At 34.1% G+C, this 18,614-nt stretch overlaps 4 protein-coding genes, 1 long non-coding RNA gene and 1 pseudogene across 5 annotated transcripts; 4 read left to right on the top strand and 2 right to left on the bottom strand.

Moving 5' to 3' along the window:
- Positions 1–674: 674 nt before the first annotated feature.
- On the bottom strand, positions 675–2,667 carry LOC108973868. Its single transcript, XM_018941374.1, has 5 exons — positions 2,493–2,667; positions 2,164–2,337; positions 1,606–1,977; positions 1,234–1,502; positions 675–1,162 (listed from the first exon to the last, which is right to left on the bottom strand). The coding sequence occupies exons 1-5, from the start codon at positions 2,524–2,526 to the stop codon at positions 893–895; spliced, it is 1,119 nt and encodes a 372-aa protein (XP_018796919.1). The 5' UTR covers positions 2,527–2,667; the 3' UTR covers positions 675–892.
- A 719-nt stretch (positions 2,668–3,386) lies between these two features.
- LOC108973870 lies at positions 3,387–4,493 on the top strand. Its single transcript, XM_018941375.1, has 2 exons — positions 3,387–3,956; positions 4,010–4,493. Exons 1-2 carry the CDS (start codon positions 3,475–3,477, stop codon positions 4,425–4,427), a joined length of 900 nt encoding a protein of 299 aa, XP_018796920.1. The 5' UTR covers positions 3,387–3,474; the 3' UTR covers positions 4,428–4,493.
- Positions 4,494–4,669: 176 nt separating this feature from the next.
- On the top strand, positions 4,670–5,790 carry LOC108973869 (annotated as a pseudogene).
- A 521-nt stretch (positions 5,791–6,311) lies between these two features.
- On the top strand, positions 6,312–12,989 carry LOC108973866 (contactin). Its single transcript, XM_018941372.1, has 10 exons — positions 6,312–6,449; positions 7,752–8,745; positions 8,811–9,688; positions 9,749–10,553; positions 10,609–10,775; positions 10,842–11,714; positions 11,787–11,955; positions 12,009–12,142; positions 12,207–12,390; positions 12,455–12,989. Exons 2-10 carry the CDS (start codon positions 7,881–7,883, stop codon positions 12,559–12,561), a joined length of 4,182 nt encoding a protein of 1,393 aa, XP_018796917.1. The 5' UTR covers positions 6,312–6,449; positions 7,752–7,880; the 3' UTR covers positions 12,562–12,989.
- Positions 12,990–13,172: 183 nt separating this feature from the next.
- Positions 13,173–14,188, bottom strand: LOC108973872. The gene is made up of 2 exons (XR_001993753.1): positions 13,696–14,188; positions 13,173–13,635 (listed from the first exon to the last, which is right to left on the bottom strand). It is a non-coding gene; the product is annotated as an uncharacterized LOC108973872 (long non-coding RNA).
- A 592-nt stretch (positions 14,189–14,780) lies between these two features.
- Positions 14,781–17,926, top strand: LOC108973867 (E3 ubiquitin-protein ligase MARCH5-like). The gene is made up of 3 exons (XM_018941373.1): positions 14,781–15,930; positions 15,992–16,188; positions 16,990–17,926. The coding sequence occupies exons 1-3, from the start codon at positions 15,280–15,282 to the stop codon at positions 17,453–17,455; spliced, it is 1,314 nt and encodes a 437-aa protein (XP_018796918.1). The 5' UTR covers positions 14,781–15,279; the 3' UTR covers positions 17,456–17,926.
- Positions 17,927–18,614: the final 688 nt, after the last annotated feature.

Here is an 18,614-nt window from a genome sequence, read left to right as displayed (position 1 = left end):
TATATACGAACTAGTCCCTTAGTTTTTAAGATATCCTTTTGAAATTTGGCAAACGTCATTTTCTCTTGAAGAAGCTGCTCATTTGTCGGAACTGCCGATATCGGACCACTATAACATATAGCTGCCATACAAACTGAACGATCGGAATCAAGTTCTTGTAAGGAAAAATTTCACATTGGACAATGTATCTTCACAAAAGTTGGCACAGGTTATTTTCTAAAATAATAATGTAATATACGAAGAAATTTAGATCGATTAACTATAGCATATAGCTTCCATAGAAACTGAACTTACTGAAATAAATGCACCTGTGAAGCGTATATTAGCTTCAATGCAACGTTTTTTCTTGTTTTAAAGTTAGTTTTACTTTGAACAATTTAGAGGTTCAAATAGTTATCTTAACCAAAATGTCATAAATGACATACGAGTATATTTATGTTTTATTTAAGTAAACTTTCCCGTTACTTATTTGTTTTGTTTTCATTATAATTTTTAAGTTTTTATTAMGTTTTCATTTTTATTTTATCTTGGCACAAAATATGACAAAGCATTATTGCTTATTRTAAAATATCATTTATATAAAATTGTTTGATAAAATAATTATGTGAGTAGATACGAATACATAGATACGTAAAACATTAAAATTCGTTTTAGTCGTCTATTTAAAAATCTTACTTTACAGTAATACTATAAGTACACTTTAGATCATATCGGCGTAGTACATTAAATGTGTACAAAAAGAACTTAGGTCTTATAATGTCTTTAATTGTTACATTAATATCAATTTTGTRTAACTCTTATTAACATCCAGTAACTTGAGTTTATATTATATAATTCTAATTGATTTAATTCACATATTCCCAATTCAGTACCAAATTAGTGGTTGCGAATTTTAAACCATTAGAGATTTTGGAAAAAGTTTTTGTTTTATATAATCTTCAATGATCTCTATTACATGATCACGCGTTAACTTAGGCACCTTCAACACATATCCTGCAGTCTTTAATTTTGTATTATCTAAATATAAGTGTTTGTGATACAATTGCTCTTCGTCTAAATATGGCGTTAACGGTGTATTGTTGATTTCATTCTTTTGACATATCTCCGCCCATGGCGTCATGTGTTTATCATTTACATCACTCACTGTATCTGAGAGGCTTAACTGAAGATATTAAAAGAAAAATAGTTTCTTAGAAGTAGAAAATATTACGATAAATGAGAAAATTTACGTACCTTTGTCAAATTCGACATGACCACGCCAAAATAATCAACATTTATTGAAAATACATCCGATAATATGTCACTTATCGTTCCCTGAGTTGAATCAGCGTCATCGACGATGTTGTATATTTCACTTGCAGCGGCTGGATTAAGAGCTAAAAACCACATTGCCGCACAAACATCATCAACATGCACAGTATTAAGTCGCATAGACTCATTCCATAGCAACTTCATACACTCGTTCAARTACTTGTATATTGCAGCCACAATAACGCGAGGCACTGAAGCAAATACATAAACACCAATGTATGATAAAAAATTATTTTGACGAATATGGGCGTATGTGTGTGAAACTATTATCGAAAATTATATAAGTGTACTCACTCAAGTAGCGCTTATCTCCTACCCCATAGACGATTGGCAGTCTCACAACCGTATAATCCAACACATCGCTTAGTGTTTCAAGCTCACGCTCGACCTTCAGCTTTTGTTTAGCCAGAGAAGTCCACGGCTCATGCTTACATTCCTCCTTTTGTGGCACCTTCTCCGAACTGTTAACACAACCGGAACTTAAYTCGATAAATCTCTTCGCTTTTATGTTTGCTGCTTCGTTGGCACAATTCATACTTAATTTAAGTATTCCTTCCTTATAGACAGCTTCTGTTTGATTTGGACGTGTCTCTGCTGCACAGTTGAAAACTAGATCCCAAGTACGTCCTGTTATGGGGTGTGGGGCGAAGGCATTCTTACAAGAAGCTGTGGAGGATTAACATATAGTAAAGTTGGAAACTTATAGCAAACAAATAAACAAACTCATTGAAAGTCCATATAGATACTCTTATACCAAGTTTTGTGCGGCGAGAATACAAATTGTGTGGATTTTTTCGTACGTACATTTGTATGACTCACAGCAATATGTAAATATATATATTGTATACTAACCGGCATTTATGAGATTAGCGCTGCAAAATTCCACTTTTTTGTTACCAAAAGCTTGATTATGACGGTCGTTCAGCCAGGCCATTTGCGGAGGTGTTTTATCCACCACACGGATTTCCTCAGTCAAATCATTTTCTATCAAATAAGTAACCATATTACGGCCGATGAATCCACACCCTATATGTAGGCAGAAGGTCGTAACGATACAAGTTATCAATATAAAACAAAAGGCAATTATTAGTGGTTTTTGATCAGTWATTGAGTTCTCTACCAAAACTAATGCAAGCGAAATACCAACCGGAAACTGTCATTAATATATAGTATTTACTTACCTCCCAATATCAGCACCGACGGTTTGTTTTCCATTATTAATCTAGCAATGTTTTATCATATATGAGAAGTCAACGAATATGACCAGTGAGTTAATGCCAAATTATGCAAATCGAGGAACAAAAGTTTTGAAATCAACAGCACGAAAGAAGCGAACAAGTGATGAAGTGCGTTGCCACACTACAAACTGTAAAATGATATTAAGTAATTGTCGAATGACAGAGTCGTTATGTAATATTTCACCATGATTCGTGACAAACTAACAATTAAAATATTGGTAGAATATTTTTAGAGATATTCAATTCTAAATATGTTAGAAACTGTTATTAAACCTCATATCAAAATTACATAATTTGTTGTTGGTTATATTGAAACAAAATTTAATGTTGACTACTGATAATAAAAATAATATTTTTTTTTATGAATATGATAGCCAGCATGACATTATGTTAATGACATTGCTATGGATTACAGATACTCCGCAGATCGAAACTTTATTATATAAAACGTCTCATATCCCCATTTTTGGAACTCCACCTTTTGAACTATTATTTTGTTAAGCTTATTCCATAATGGTACTGTTCCTTACAAAATTTGTGTTCAAAATCCATGTTCTTAGATATTGTATATATATTGTTGTATATATTCTTCTACTTTTCCACGAAGCTATACACGATTCAAAGCTGAACGAAGACTTTTTATTTTATTTAGTTATGGACACTGTCAGAAAAAATCATAATACAAATATTTGTTGAATTCATAAATACTAAAAAGGTAGGGTTTTCAAGAATTCATATTGCTGATCATATTAAAACCATTAATTGTGCAAAATAAATTATATAAGCTATCCGTTAATATCAAACCAAGAGAAGTTTTAGATTTTTCCCATTTTCGCGGTTTGGATTGTCAGCACTGTCACACTTGTATCATTTTTTTGTTGTCATTGAAATTAGTAATTAACTTTTTTCGATTTTAAATGCRAAAATGCCGCCAACAAAACAATTAAATTTGAATATTGAGGTAGACGTTTTAACCTCAGGTTCAGCAGCAGACGTAGTAAACTCAATCCTAGAGTTTCTGCTATTCCAAAGAAACCAAATCCCATTCGTTTACAGCACTTACAAATACTATGTCGGATTATGGACAGATGAAATAGAACGTACTGCCAATGGCAACATGGAAACTTGTACGCAATCTGGACAATATTCAAGCGGCCTTCACTCCTATCAATTASAGCGACAACGTGAGCAGGCTCTTAGAACTAAAGAGGCAATAAGTGCAATGCGTGAGCTGATTAGAAAGTCATTCGACAATAATAATGTACGTAGCTTAAGATTTCTATTTGGACCAACAACTTTTACAGCAAAGGAAGCATACACAATTCACATACCAATCGATTCAATATCGCGATTGCATTCCCATCATCAACACCGCATTCCACATGCTCGACTAAATCAAACATTAATGTAAGTAAAATTCATACATTTGATAAACAAATATAAAATAAATATTTTTACAGCTCACTATTAACCAGTGAAGATCTGTATGGCATTTTCTCACATAATCTTTGCCCAACCAACTTGTATCTTGAAATGGAGTTATTATGTGAAGAAGGCATTTTAAGGGACACTTGTTCAAAAACAGAGTTACTACCAAAAGACATATATCAGTTGCCTCCAAGTTGTAAGGATATTCATTTTCACTTGCAGCATTCACCATTACCTATACCGAATGAAAACGAGACATTAAATTGTTGTAAGGAGATTGAAGTGTTTGAAGGTGTGATGTCTCTTAATATAAATGATAGTGAAAATAGAAAAAGCGATTATGGTTGCAAAAAACATGTTCAGCTCTTGCCAACTTGGTGGGAAGCAGATGTTTTAGTGCAAGGATTTAAAGAGAAACCAATAAAAGGCTTGAGCATTTGGACAAAATAATTATTATATTAAGACAGATATAATTAAATTTATTAACGAGCGGTCTAGATAATTTGTTTTGAAATTTACCATCATAATGTAGCACCATTATTTAATAAAAGAAAAAATTCCTCAAAATAAAAATTGTGCTTTCAATGTTTCAATGGTCCACTAAGCTTAATTAAATAAAAAGGTATGTATTGAAAATCTAATCATCGAAAAGTTTTAGTTTTTTTAAAGTATGTTCAAACCTGAATTGTAAAAATATAGCAACAAAAAAAAAAAAAAAAAAAAAATAGAGGTATGAAGTGCCACGATTCGGATGCTACTGATACACAGTTTAACTTGTTTGCCAAAAAGATAGCTGATGAATGTCGTGATATTGTGAATGATAAACCGCCGATACCACCTTGCGAAAGGACTAATCTAAAACCACCAACACTGCACACATTTTGTAACCACAATATTAATATTCAATACAAATATCAGAATGATGACAAAAGTGGAAAGCCAAAACCGTGTGGAATTTGTATTAAGTTAGATGAGAAGGGAAAGAAACAATCACCATGCCCGCTTTGTACAAAAAAAGGCATGTCACGCGAAGAGAAATTGACCGAAGCTATTAAATGCATTTCTAACCCTCTGCCCAGGTGGTTTAATGAACCAGAACGTTGTGATCCAATGAGCGTGTGCTGTCGCATGTTGGGAGGTATCAAAAAATGCMCTAGAAAGGACCACCCTTGTTCGTGTCCAGAATTAGAACTTCCATCCAAGGTCAGTTCAATAAGTTTAATATATTAGTAGAATACTTTATTGCTCCCTTTGAGTTTTAGGTAGACAAATTCGCTGTAAATTATCCTCCAAATAAATTAATTCTGTCTTCTGGATTGCAAAAAAATCCTAAATGTAAACCAAATTTTCGATGTCAGGGGATTGTGAGCAGTGATGATTATCATACTTTCAAGCCGAACTATAAAAGTTTACCCTTGACTGAGAAATTCTATTCTAAATATGAACATTTGGAAAAAATCGATACTCCGGAGGTTAGGTACTATCAGAATGAATTGGAAAAAATCGAGAATTACTTTCCAAGAAACGAATTTTGTGTACCCCGATATACAAATCAGAATTATGGTTGGTTGGAGAATGAAACCATGAGAAATCTCGAGTTCTGTGATGCTAATCGTGTAAGCACACCAAAGGTTTTACAAAATTTGAAGTCATTCGAAAATAGACGTTTTGACCCCATACAATTGCAATATTGCTTATGCCATGATATTATCTATAAAGCAAATGGATCATTGGAAAATTGTTTGAGATCGACTAAATTGAAAAATGAAAACTCACCCTACATTCTAAAAAACATTATTAAAATATAAATTAATTAAGTAGATTTAAATTAAATAAAATACTGAACATTTCTATATTGGGAACAAAGAATAATTTGAAATATTGATTGATAAATTGATTTGGAGTTCCCTATACCTCTGAATACCCTAATTGTTTTGGAATGTCTCCRAATGAAGCAATGTAACGTGTAATTACTAATTACTGGAAATTGTTATTACATATTACTTATGGTTAAGGACACTAAAATTCGGAGAAATCCATTAGTTAAGGTACCTTCTTCTTCTAATTCTTGGCTTTTATTAAAATATATTTATAAATGGAATTTATTTGATCAATTAAATTAGTTTGTGAAGTTTATAAAATGTAACGTACATATAAGAAAGGTTCTTAACAGATATAAGGTATACCATTATATAATATAAACGGACTTATATTCTTGGTTTCAGATTTAAAACTCTATTGTGAATTAATATTTGTTTAAATGTCTCAATACCAAAATCCACTGTTTCTCTTTCGTTTCTTATTTAATCGTTTTCTTGTTTGAATGGATTATTTCACTTTTTGTGCTCGTTCTGTTGTGTCCGATTTATTCGCAGCTGGGTGAAATTTTTGTTTTCAATTAATTTTCAGTTTGTTTCCAATAAGAATACCCGTATAATTGAAAACGTCAGCAGAAAAAAATATTCTTGAAAGGTAATACAATTTTTGTTTGAAATATAACTTCCATACCGATTTTTTATATGAAGAAATTAACAACTATATTTTAAGGYGTGGTTTACRGTTGGCGTAAGTTTGACTTAATAAAGATCAAGCCGACCGTGTGACTCAGTTTATACGTAAATGATCAAATAAACTTTTAAAAGATTTAAAATAATACTCGATACCATTTTTAAATATAATATAAAAGAGTTAAGTGAATCCGGACATTAATTAATGTGAAAACCATACAATACTAAAGAATTACGTGAATTGTGCATTGAACGGGGCGCTGCTGGCATTCTATCGACGAAGGCAGCGCAGTTATCATTTTATTACTACCTTCTTTTACATATAAGCATATTCTCTATAAAAATCAAAGATTTCCAGTATATATTTAAATTCTTAAATTGAATATATTAAAATAAAATTAGTTTAMATTTTTTTAAATTAAATACAAAAGATACAGTTGCTTTAAAGACAATGCCACACCTAACTCGTACGAATGCCCACACCAACGTATTATCTCTGCCAACGTACTTAACGCACGCATAAGAATTTTAGGGACTTCAGTAATAATATGTCTACGAAAATATGACATTTAGTATCATCTCCATCTACATCTACTTTTTTGTTTGAATTTTTATTTTTAACAGTTTCTTACCTTATTGAAAATGTTCGAAAATTTAAATAAACAGTGTATTATTTTGCAAATATTTTAATTTTTGATTAATAAATAACGTAAACAAGAAAAATTTACAAAGAAATAATACCCTTTACTACTTCATAGTCTGAACAAATTAGAGACTGGACAGTAGGCTAAAACAATAAATCAAAGATATATCGTCAAATAAAATAGTATTCCCATGATTTTCATCATTCATGCTGAAATTTATATATTCATGCTGATCATTTATATATGTACATATATGTATATTTTATAGAGTATTAGAAAACTTGTGGTAAACTAATGTACTCTATTTAGGGTATATAAAGTTTGAACTTCAACAAATGTACTAGGTACGTGAGAACAAATGTCTGAATATGAATTTACTCATAAACATTTTGTACCGTTTAATGTTTATTTTCTCGCCTCTATATACATATGTATGTATACACATGACATATATTTCACACCCATTTGAGTATATTCTACTAACTAATTTGCCCATTTGCATTATTTAACGAATGTAATTAAATTTTTCAAGATGCTTTTTTAATTCGATTTTCATACATACATATGTACATATCTATAAATATATTTCATGTTTTCATTTCAACCATTTGAAATTTTTACAGCAAGGAACCATTCGAATTTATATTTCGCAACAACCGACAAAAATGTGCCTTTAAAATACCAGATATTCTGAGTTTCAACTAATTTGTCTTGTTATTCTAAGCGCTTTTCCTTGATATTTATCGGCGGAAATGGCGTTGCTTGCTGTGTTTTTTGTCGTCCTTCTGGCATTATTCAGATATGGCGACGCTGATGCAAGTCCTGACGCACAAATTAACGAGCCACAAACATATCAACCCACATACAACAAAGAATATCAACCCCGTTATAATCCTCTTTATACGAATACTCAGCAAGGGTCACCCGTTTCACAATACGAYAATCCACTAATATCATCTCAAAAAGATCTACAAAACTCCCAACAGGGGAGTGGCGGCTTACTGGTTGGACCGCCAAACCAAAATAACTTTTATGATCAGTCATCGAACGCCTTAGGTGGTGGTAATACTGGAGGCATATATGGGACAGGCGGTAGTGGTATAAGTAAYTATGATCCGTTCAACCGTGGAATCACATCAACCAGCTTTGACTATATAGACAATGAAGTACAAAATTACTGCCCAGAGCATTGGATATCTTTTCGCCAAACTTGCTACAGATTCATACGTTCGCCAAAACGTAACTGGCTAGAGGCAAAAAAAATTTGTAAAGCTTACAATGCCGAGCTGTTAAATGTAGATAGTGTTGAAAAACATTCTTTTATACTGAAACAATTGATAATACAGAATCAACGCCAGAACCGATTTTGGATATCAGCAAGACAGACTGGACCCAATAGCTGGGCAAACGATGATAATTCACCATTCCTCGTGTTGGAAGACTCATTTGCGTTTGATGAAGATCAATCGTTTGAAAATGAAAATTTACACGACAATCGATTCTTAGTCCAGAACATGTACCAAACTGATTATAATCGTAATAATCCCAATCAGTTCTACAATACTGTGCCAGGCTCTATCAATAGTCGGAATCAAAACAATTTGCGTGGATTTATTGGTACGAAGTAATATAATTATAAAGCGATTATATTAAAATTTATGTTTTATTTTTTTTTTTTACAGGACCAAACCAGAATGGAGATAACCCATTTACCAGAGATCGTGTCGTTTATGGATTTTCAAAGAAACGCGACCGGTGGACCTTCATGCCTGCCTATGACATAGAATTGAACTTGTTCATCTGCGAGTCAAAAGTACTATACAATCCTGAAAATATCAAGCTGAAATTAGACGACAAGCGCCCATTTCATTACGGCTTAGATATTAAAGATTTGGAAAAAATTCCACGCGGTCCTTACTTTGTAAAACAGCCAAATGACACGACATTCGATACGAGCAAGAATCGACTTATAAACGATGTTACGTTGAGTTGTTTGGCAGGCGGATTTCCCACACCCACATACCGCTGGTATCGCGAAGTCTATGTAAATGATTCACTTGAATATATGACTATTGATCCATTAACTAATGACCGCTATACAATTTCCGGAGGTAACCTGATAATTTACGATCCCAAACAAGCACTCGATCAAGGTGCTTACCATTGTGTTGCGGAAAAYAAATTCGGACGCATACGTTCCGAGAGTGCACATTTGAATTTCGGATTTATTATGGAGTTCAATCTGAAACGCTCGGCCGAAACTGCTGATATGAATTGGGGCAAATCTATATTTTGTGATCCACCACAACATTATCCAGATGTAAAATACTATTGGGCGCGCGATTATTTTCCGAATTTCGTTCAAGAAGATCAGCGGGTGTTTGTATCTAATGATGGTGCTTTATATTTCTCATCCATCGAGATAGTTGATCGCGCCAATTACTCATGTAGTGTACAGACATCAGTTTCCGATACTGGCCGCAATGGTCCATTTTTCCCATTGCGTGTAACGCCCAACAGCAACTATCAAACGTTAATTTTCGCAAACACATTCCCAAAGGTGATCAGTTGCAATATATATAATATCTAAATATGTTTCAATAATATATACTTTTTACAGGTGTTCCCCGAAGCTCCCATTGCTGGCGATGAGATACGCCTCGAATGTGTCGGTTTTGGGTATCCTATACCTTCGTATAATTGGACTAGAGTCGGCCAACCTCTACAGCGTAATGCGTATACCGTAAGCAATAGTCGCGTGCTAATTATTGAGAATGCAACAACAAACGATAACGGGGAATATACCTGCACAATTTCTAATCCGCGCAAAACTATACATAAATCGATTTTCATCAATATACAAATGAAGCCACAATTCACAATTCCATTACAAGATAAAATAATGGATAATAACGGCGACGTGACATTTATTTGCGAGGCATTTGCAATACCTGATGTTAATTATACTTGGTATAAAAATGCAGAACGCTTAGATCCAGAGCGCATAGATAAAGATCGCTATATAATACAGGACAATGTGCTTACTGTCAAATACTTGGAGGCGGACAAGGATGACGGCATGTATCAGTGCGGTGCGACGAACCAATTGAAAACTGCTTTCTCCTCCGCCCAATTACGAGTACTATCAATGAAACCGTCATTCAAGAAAAGGCCACTTGAACCAGAGATTTATGCTGTGCAAAATGGCAACACGACTATCGTATGCGATCCCGAAGCAGCACCTCGTCCTAAATTCCAATGGAAGAAGGATGGTCAACTTATCGGTGCTGGGGGTCATAGGCGCATTTTACCCAGTGGTACGTTGATAATAGCGCCAACTTCACGGGACGATGAGGGTTTATACACATGCGTTGCGACTAATAAAGCGGGGACGGATGAGTCACGCTCACGAGTAATTGTGTTACGTAAGTAATTTGTTTTACATATTGTGTATGATATCAAACCYATTTTCTATTTTAGAGGAGCTGCGTTTCACACAGACACCTCCACTGCGCATTACCACGCAAGAACACGATTTGATTTTCCTTCAATGCGACGCTAGCTATGATGAGTTGCTTGATGTCGCTTTTGTGTGGAAACGTAATGGCGAAACATTGCGAAACAATCATGATGGCACTGAACGTATTGTAAGATGCTTTTTGCATTATAATCAACAATATATAYATTTCATCTAATTATGTTGAATTTCATAGATAATTGATCGTAATCGACTCACCGTACATAACGTAACGTTGCTTGACGGTGGTGACTATGAATGCGTGGTGAAATCTTCAGTGAATGAGATAGCATCTAGAACCTCTGTGGTAATCGAAGGTGCTCCTGGTGCGCCTGGTGGTGTACAAGTTATTGAAATTGGTAAAACGAAAGCGATAATTGAGTGGGTAGATGGCGCCAACAACGGACGGCCTATACGATACTATAATATACTGGGRCGCACCAATTGGAATCGAACCTGGGTGAATGTGTCCACAAGTGTTCGCGGTCGTGAGGTAGACCGTTACACTGGCCGACAGCAGGCAGAGGTTTCCAATCTCATACCGTGGTGCTCGTACGAATTTAGCGTAGCTGCTGTTAATGACTTGGGTATAGGTATACCATCGGCTCCGTCGCCAATCTACAGCACATACGAAGACAAGCCATATATAGCACCGCGTAACGTAGGTGGGGGCGGTGGTAAGATTGGAGATTTAACAATTACATGGGATCCACTCTTGCCACAAGAACAACATAGTCATGGCATACATTACAAAGTGTTCTGGAAGCTAAGAGGCACGTTAGAATGGGCCTCCGAGGAGCTAAAATCTTTGCAAAACGATGGTGTAGCGGTTGTTAATATACCACAAAATAACTATTACACCGAATATGAGGTGAAAGTGCAGGCCATTAACAATATCGGTAAGGGTCCCGAGAGTGAACCAGTAGTTATATACTCGGCGGAAGATATGCCACAAGTAGCTCCACAAAAACCATTTGCTATACCTTTCAATTCCACGGCTTTCAATGTTACATGGCAACCGATCGAAATGACCAGGGAGAATGTGCGCGGAAAATTGATAGGGCACAGAGTAAGTTTAAGGTTTAGCATTTTTCATGTTCATTTTCGAAACTAATTTGAAATATTTTCTCTTTTTATTTAGTTGAAATATTGGAAGACTACACATAATGAAGAGGATTCTGTATACTATCTGTCACGTACTACAAGAAATTGGGCTCTAATTGTGGGTCTGCAACCAGATACATATTACTTTGTAAAAGTGATGGCTTATAATGCTGCCGGCGAGGGACCAGAAAGTGAACGTTTCGAAGGTAAGATATGTTACGCTTATACTAACTATTGGTAATAAATKTCTTATTTATAGAGCGAACGTACCGCAAGGCGCCTCAAAAGCCGCCATCATCAGTACACGTGTATGGCATAAATCCTTCGACTGTGCGTGTGGTATGGCGTTATGTATCACCAGCACAGGATGAAGAGCCCATCGAGGGTTATAAAGTAATTTTAATGATTTTACAAAAAACACACAATTTTAAAAATTATGTGTATTTTGAAATTGTAGGTACGCGTATGGGAGAGCGATCAAAATATGATTACAGCTAATAACACAATCATTCCTGTTGGTGAAAAGTTGGAGGCATACATAACGAATCTTACGCCAGGCAAAAGCTATAATATGCGTGTACTGGCATTCAGTAATGGCGGCGATGGTCGCATGTCCAGTCCCACATTGCGCTTCCAAATGGGTAAGTCTCTAACGGTGAACATTTATGAATAAATTTTTTAAATCTAAATAATATTTCTTTCTAGGTAAAACAACGCGCAATCACGCAAGTCGCCACTACCGCAGTGGCCTCAACACCGTGTTAGTAGTTAGTTTGTTGTACCTTATTTCAATGTACCTAAACAATAACTGATTGACATTATTGAGTACATTTCGAATGCATTCAATATAAATTCCGTCCATTCTGCACTCTTTTATGTAGTGGTGTAGTATTATATCTCGATATACTTACATATTAATATGTATATAAAAACATTTAACGAAAGCATTCCATCAAATGTCTATATCCTACACAAATGAATGCATTTTATTTTAAGTTTACAATTATTTTTTAACAGCGCAACGATTCCGTCTTTTTATACATATGTGTGCAARTGAATCTCACAATTTTACGTATATTTAGGATTTAGTTAWATGTCTATCAGCTCGAATTGTAACTGTAGTAATACATAATTCAATCGATCCATATTTACATACATATTTTATATAAATAAGTGGCCTTATTATGATAGTTAAGCCAGACAAATATTAATGTGAGCGAAATCTTTTAATTACAGATTATCCAAAACTGTATTTCCATTCAGAATTATATTTATGTATACAAAAGTTAAAAAGAAATTTATTAAATAAGTTTTCGTATGTAAGTATTGTTATATTTTTTATTTGTTAGTTTCGCCACTTTCTATACTGGTCATAAGGTGCAAAACGAATATTCAGGTTGTTTATAAATGACACAAAGTATTGTATGTGGTTACTAGTTTCCCACTCTCCGTCGAAATTATTTTTATTCTTGAGTATAAAATTCATACCTAMGTTATTTAATACAAAACCAGAAATGACGTTAAGTTCGGTTGCATCTAAGATTTTGAAATCGKCTCATAACTTTTCAAGCCCCCATATACTGAATATATAAACAACAGTAAGTCCTTCTGCTTTTGGGCTGTGCCCAAAAAATAAGGTGACATTGTATTTATTTCTTTATTTATTCTTCCAAATCWATTTCCACCCATTCAAAGCAATCCCCTCCCGACGATTTGGCTGATGTATTGGCTGAGCCTTTCGATATGCCAACTTCATCAGCAAGGTCTCTAATTGTTAATCGACGGTTTTGCAACACCAAATGTTGAATGTGAGTTTCGTCGGTTGAGGTTGATGACTTCAACGCAAGCAGTTTAAGTTCAAATGTCACCTTATTTTTTGGGCACTTCTGAAAGAAATTAAAATATCATATGTAACTAATAACTATGTATGCCTAAAATGAAAATACCGGGTCAATACTTTCTTTCGCTCCTATCCATTTAATAAGCAGAAAATTGGTGTACGAATTTTGCCAGCTTCCATCGACTACATAATAGGTCGATTGAAAAGTTCTCGGCCTACCATAGTAAAACACATTTTTTACCAAATTTTTTTTTGACAAAGTGTTTTTTTTTTAATTGAATCATGGTTCAATTGCGGAAAAGCACAAAAGACGATGGGCGGATTTCACCACTGCTAGCTCGGAAGGAGAAACCTAACGTGCCGCGTGAACAGAGGTGAGAATTGAATGATAAATATGCTCAGTAATATATATTGCTATTAAAAACATAGTATGTAAGCCTTTTGGCACCTATTTTTATAAATCTACGCTCTCTGGCGGCACCGAAACAGAATTTGCCAATAATGRCGGAGAAGGTTCATGTGCCGAACACATAGAGTGCTACACACTGCAAGCGACATCTGTCAAATATTAAAATACACACGTTCTTATGGACACAGTTATTTAAATTTAAACAGGCTCTCAGTTGTTGCTCTCGCTAACTTGAAAATATTTTTGAATTTGACGACGACAGTAGAGTTGACAGTGGATAAGTTATTTTACAAATAAAAGCATAAAATAGCTCTGTTATGTCATTTGTAATAACAATTTATAATTTAAAACAAATAAATTTACCAAATAAATTTGCCTATTTAATTATTTTTTGCCTTAAAATTTCACTTTGAACAAAATATTAAAATTTCATTGAAGTGCAAGGTATTAGTATGGCCACAACGAAATTGACAGCTGTGTKGTTTTGTGTATATGCCGGCCATTGTTATGTCGCTGCCTGCTTACAAATGTTCATGTAGTAGGATTCACGACGCCATTTACAGTCCACTGCCGTGCTGCCTTGTCGTGTCGCTTTCTATGTGTCATGCAGCATATGATAACTTAGATCTGATGTKATGAGGTATTCGCCAATAGGCGAAACCCATTAGAGTGAGCAGTACGCAAAAAAATACATGTGAGGGAGAATTAGACAGTTYTTTAAATTTCCTTTTGAACTTTAAACAATATAATTCACCAATCTGGCAACTTTTTTATATCGGTGTTCTTCGCTTCCGAAGCATTCCCAAATTTTTTGGAAACGCTCTTGAAATTTATCGTCTACATTTTGAAGCTATTTTGGGAAGAGTCAATGGCAAATATAAAGCTTCATTGGCAAAATTTGGTGCTAAATAGATAAAAAAAAATAAACTACCTGCAATACAACTAAAAGTATTGCATAGAATAACTTTTGTAATATTGTTTGCATGAAAAGTTTCATGTGTCGGTTGTTAAAAGAGAAAGAGAAACAAACGAAGCAACACAAGAGGACCTCGAAACCGTTTACACATTCTCAGCCGACAGAAGGTGAATCTGCTGATCAAAGCAAAAGCCATAAAAGGTGCAAAATTAGGATTTTAAGAATTTTTGATTAATTTGATGAAGGGTTGATTAAGACGCGCTTGTGTAAAATGTTATTATAAACATAGTGCATACAATTAAGTCAATATATTTACAAACATATAAATAACAAACGTCCACGCCCATTTGAAGTTGTATACCAATATGAAAAAAGGTGACCTAAATCAGGATATAACCGAAGCGGCTATTGGAYCAGCATCGAATGAAAATAAAGAAATAAGATCCAACATGATGCATACTTTTCAAACTCAATCAGGCCTACCTTCAGATTTTCATCAAGTGGATCGAAATGTGTCCACTACTTCTCTAACCAAGTTGRCTCAACAACCTCAAACGCCAGAAATGTTGGCATTAAATGACGAAGAAARAGCTACCACTTCCTCTGTAGGGAAACTGCTGGGTGACGATTTAGGAATAGAGCCAATAACAAGTGAGACAGTTCGAGATGAATTAGGTGAAAGGAGTTGCTGGATTTGTTTTGCAACAGATGAAGATAACCGTCTAGCACCTTGGGTGCAACCATGTAAATGTCGTGGCACTACAAAATGGGTACACCAAAGTTGTTTATATCGATGGGTAGACGAGAAACAAAAGGGTAACGGGATGCGTGCAGTTAGTTGTCAACAGTGCCAAACCGAATATATTATCGTTTTTCCACAAATGGGAAAAGTCGCCAACTTATTAGAAGCTTTCGATAATATAATTAAACGCCTAAGCCCCTTCCTAGCTGCGGGTATTTTTGTCGGCTCATTGTATTGGACAGCGGTAACTTATGGAGCAGTAACCTTCCTACAGGTAGTTATGAAGATATAGAATACTACATTTTTTATACTACATATTATATTTTATACAACAGATTGTTGGGCACAAAAAGGGATTGGCTTTAATGGAAAATGGTGATCCACTAATATTATTACTTGGATTGCCTGCTATTCCAGTTGGCCTAGTTCTTGGACGTATGATTCGCTGGGAGGACGCAGTAATTAGATTGATCCGCAACCGTCGAAGTGTTGCACGAAAATTCCCACTGATGAACTTCATTATTCCTTATCCGTGAGTAATTGAAACTATATTATGTATATGCATATGTGTACAATAAAATCTGGTTCAGCTTTGCTAGTCTCCAAGAACTAACTCCTTTTGATAAAAAAATAGGAGTGTTAGATATTTCCTTTCCAAATTAACCTAAAAATATTCCCAATATTAGAAAAGTAAGTAAATAGTTTCATAATTTAGCAGCAATTTGTATTAGGAAAGCATTTTATAGAGGTAAAGTAAATAAATCATAAAAATATTAGGAAAGTAAAGGTGTATAATGAAATTCATGAAATCAAAGGGTATTTTTTTTCAAACGGCAGCAACTTTTTTCAAAATTATGTTTTTAAAAATGAAACACCTAGACGAAAGCAGCAAACACCCATTGCAGCCGAATTACATTGTGGTCAAAGGAATCTAAAATTTGCTTATTTAGTAGAAAAACAAAGTTGATCCAATTTTTTTTTTTCATTAAAAGCGTCATGGGTCTAGTGGCATAGTTCAAAATAATAAATGAATAAATATTACCGTATGCTGCTTAAYAGAATATAACATTTATGTAAATATATAGCTACACCAACAAGATACTAAATGTGATGAAATGTGAAGTGTAATGTCTCAGTCTATCTCTAATGATCTATGATCGATATGAAATGTTTGCCAAAAATTTCTTAAAAAGAAAGCGAAGTTATTCAATGAAATTTCATTTAATTTATTATTTTTGGGGAATATGATGTGCAAAATTTTTCAGACAAACAATTTATCATTATATATAATATTATATTGTATTATATATCTTGTTTTTGGTTATGTTTTCAGTGAAGATGAGGAGGAACAGTCGGCGCAAAATCCGGCTACGCCTACGTTGGCAGATCCAGTCTCTGCAACTCGAATATTTTGTGGGGCCCTAATTTTACCAACTATATCGACTATAGTCGGACGTTTGTTGTTTGAATCCATTGAAGATACCCTGCATCGTACTCTTCTAGGCGGTTTAACATTTATTGCAGTAAAAGGTATCCTAAAGATCTATCTAAAGCAACAACAGTATACGCGAAAGAAGAAACGTCGCATCGTTGATTACACTGACGAGAATGTGCGTATTTTCGTGAAYCGCAGCACATCTCGTCACCATGGTGGCGGTACTGCATCGGGTGGTGCTYCAACTGCAGCTAGTGGTGGAGCACCTAGTGCTGGGACAGCTTCGGGTGGCCCTAGCACACAATTCCAAAGAGACCCAAATTTATTACCACAACCTGCAAACGACCGCATCAGCATGGTTTAGACCCAATTAAACGAAAGGTGATATATTAATTTATCACTGTWGTCTCAACTGTAACCTAGACCTTGGAGCCGAAATGAGTGTCATTTATACACTTTATAAATATCCGTGCTTGTTGCAATAAATCAGGGACGTAGTTTGTTCTCTACTTTCATTTTACTAACCAAATTTTAGCAACACCAAATCGACGTAATTAATAAGTTTTAATTCTGCATATATGAAGCGCCAAAATTAAATTATATTAAATAAATATTTGTAAATAAAACGAGATAGCGCAATATATAAAGAATAACATGAAGTTGCAAATTTAATTTCATAATTAACTTAAAATTAGCTCAATGCACAATTATTATGTAAACAAAAGGAAATACATTCGGATTTGTTGAGTGAATTTCGCCATACTGTATGTACATACAGAATATAAATATTTGTATGATCATATTATTGTGTATTTATGTACGTGAAACGCCAATAGTTAAGAAATAAAAACTTCCTCTAAAATATTTAGGAAATAAAAATTAAATAATATTAAATCAAATACCTTTTGAACAAATTTCGGAAAATATGATTAATGTATATGTATATGAGTTTAGTGGGTAATCAGATGGTAATTGGTGATTTTTTCACATAAAAAATACTTCTTAAGCATTAATTTCATGTTATTTAATTTCGGATAGATACATTTGTATGTTAAAAATTTAATACATATAGTTTTTTAAATATACACCCATATATTTTTTAACAATGTTATAAGAAAGACAGAAAATTAAAAAATGTCAATACTGAATTATGTACATAAATGAGTTGTTGCGGTTTGGACTTGAATTTGTGATTTAGGTTTTCAATATTCATAAATATATGCATATAAAAATATATGAAATGAGCAATAAATTTTTTGCAGCTTTCTGTAAGTATCTAGACACTTCACCGGCCTATCATGATAACTAGTATTTAATAATTTACCACTTTCTACTGAAGTTCATTGCGATACACTTTATTGTTAGGAGCATTTGATGTATGTGGTACATATGTAAATATGTATATACATATATGTTTATATAAAAAAATCACGTGTCACGTTGTTTGTCCGCAATGGACTCCTAAACTACTGAACCGATTTTAGTAAAAATTAGTACACTGTATCCAGATCGAGCGAAATTCG

The sequence above is a fragment of the Bactrocera latifrons genome, unplaced genomic scaffold (genome assembly GCF_001853355.1).
Source record: "Bactrocera latifrons isolate USDA-ARS-PBARC rearing strain unplaced genomic scaffold, ASM185335v1 scaffold_509, whole genome shotgun sequence".
Classification (NCBI taxonomy): domain Eukaryota; kingdom Metazoa; phylum Arthropoda; class Insecta; order Diptera; family Tephritidae; genus Bactrocera; species Bactrocera latifrons.
This window is presented reverse-complemented; position numbering and strand designations above follow the sequence as displayed.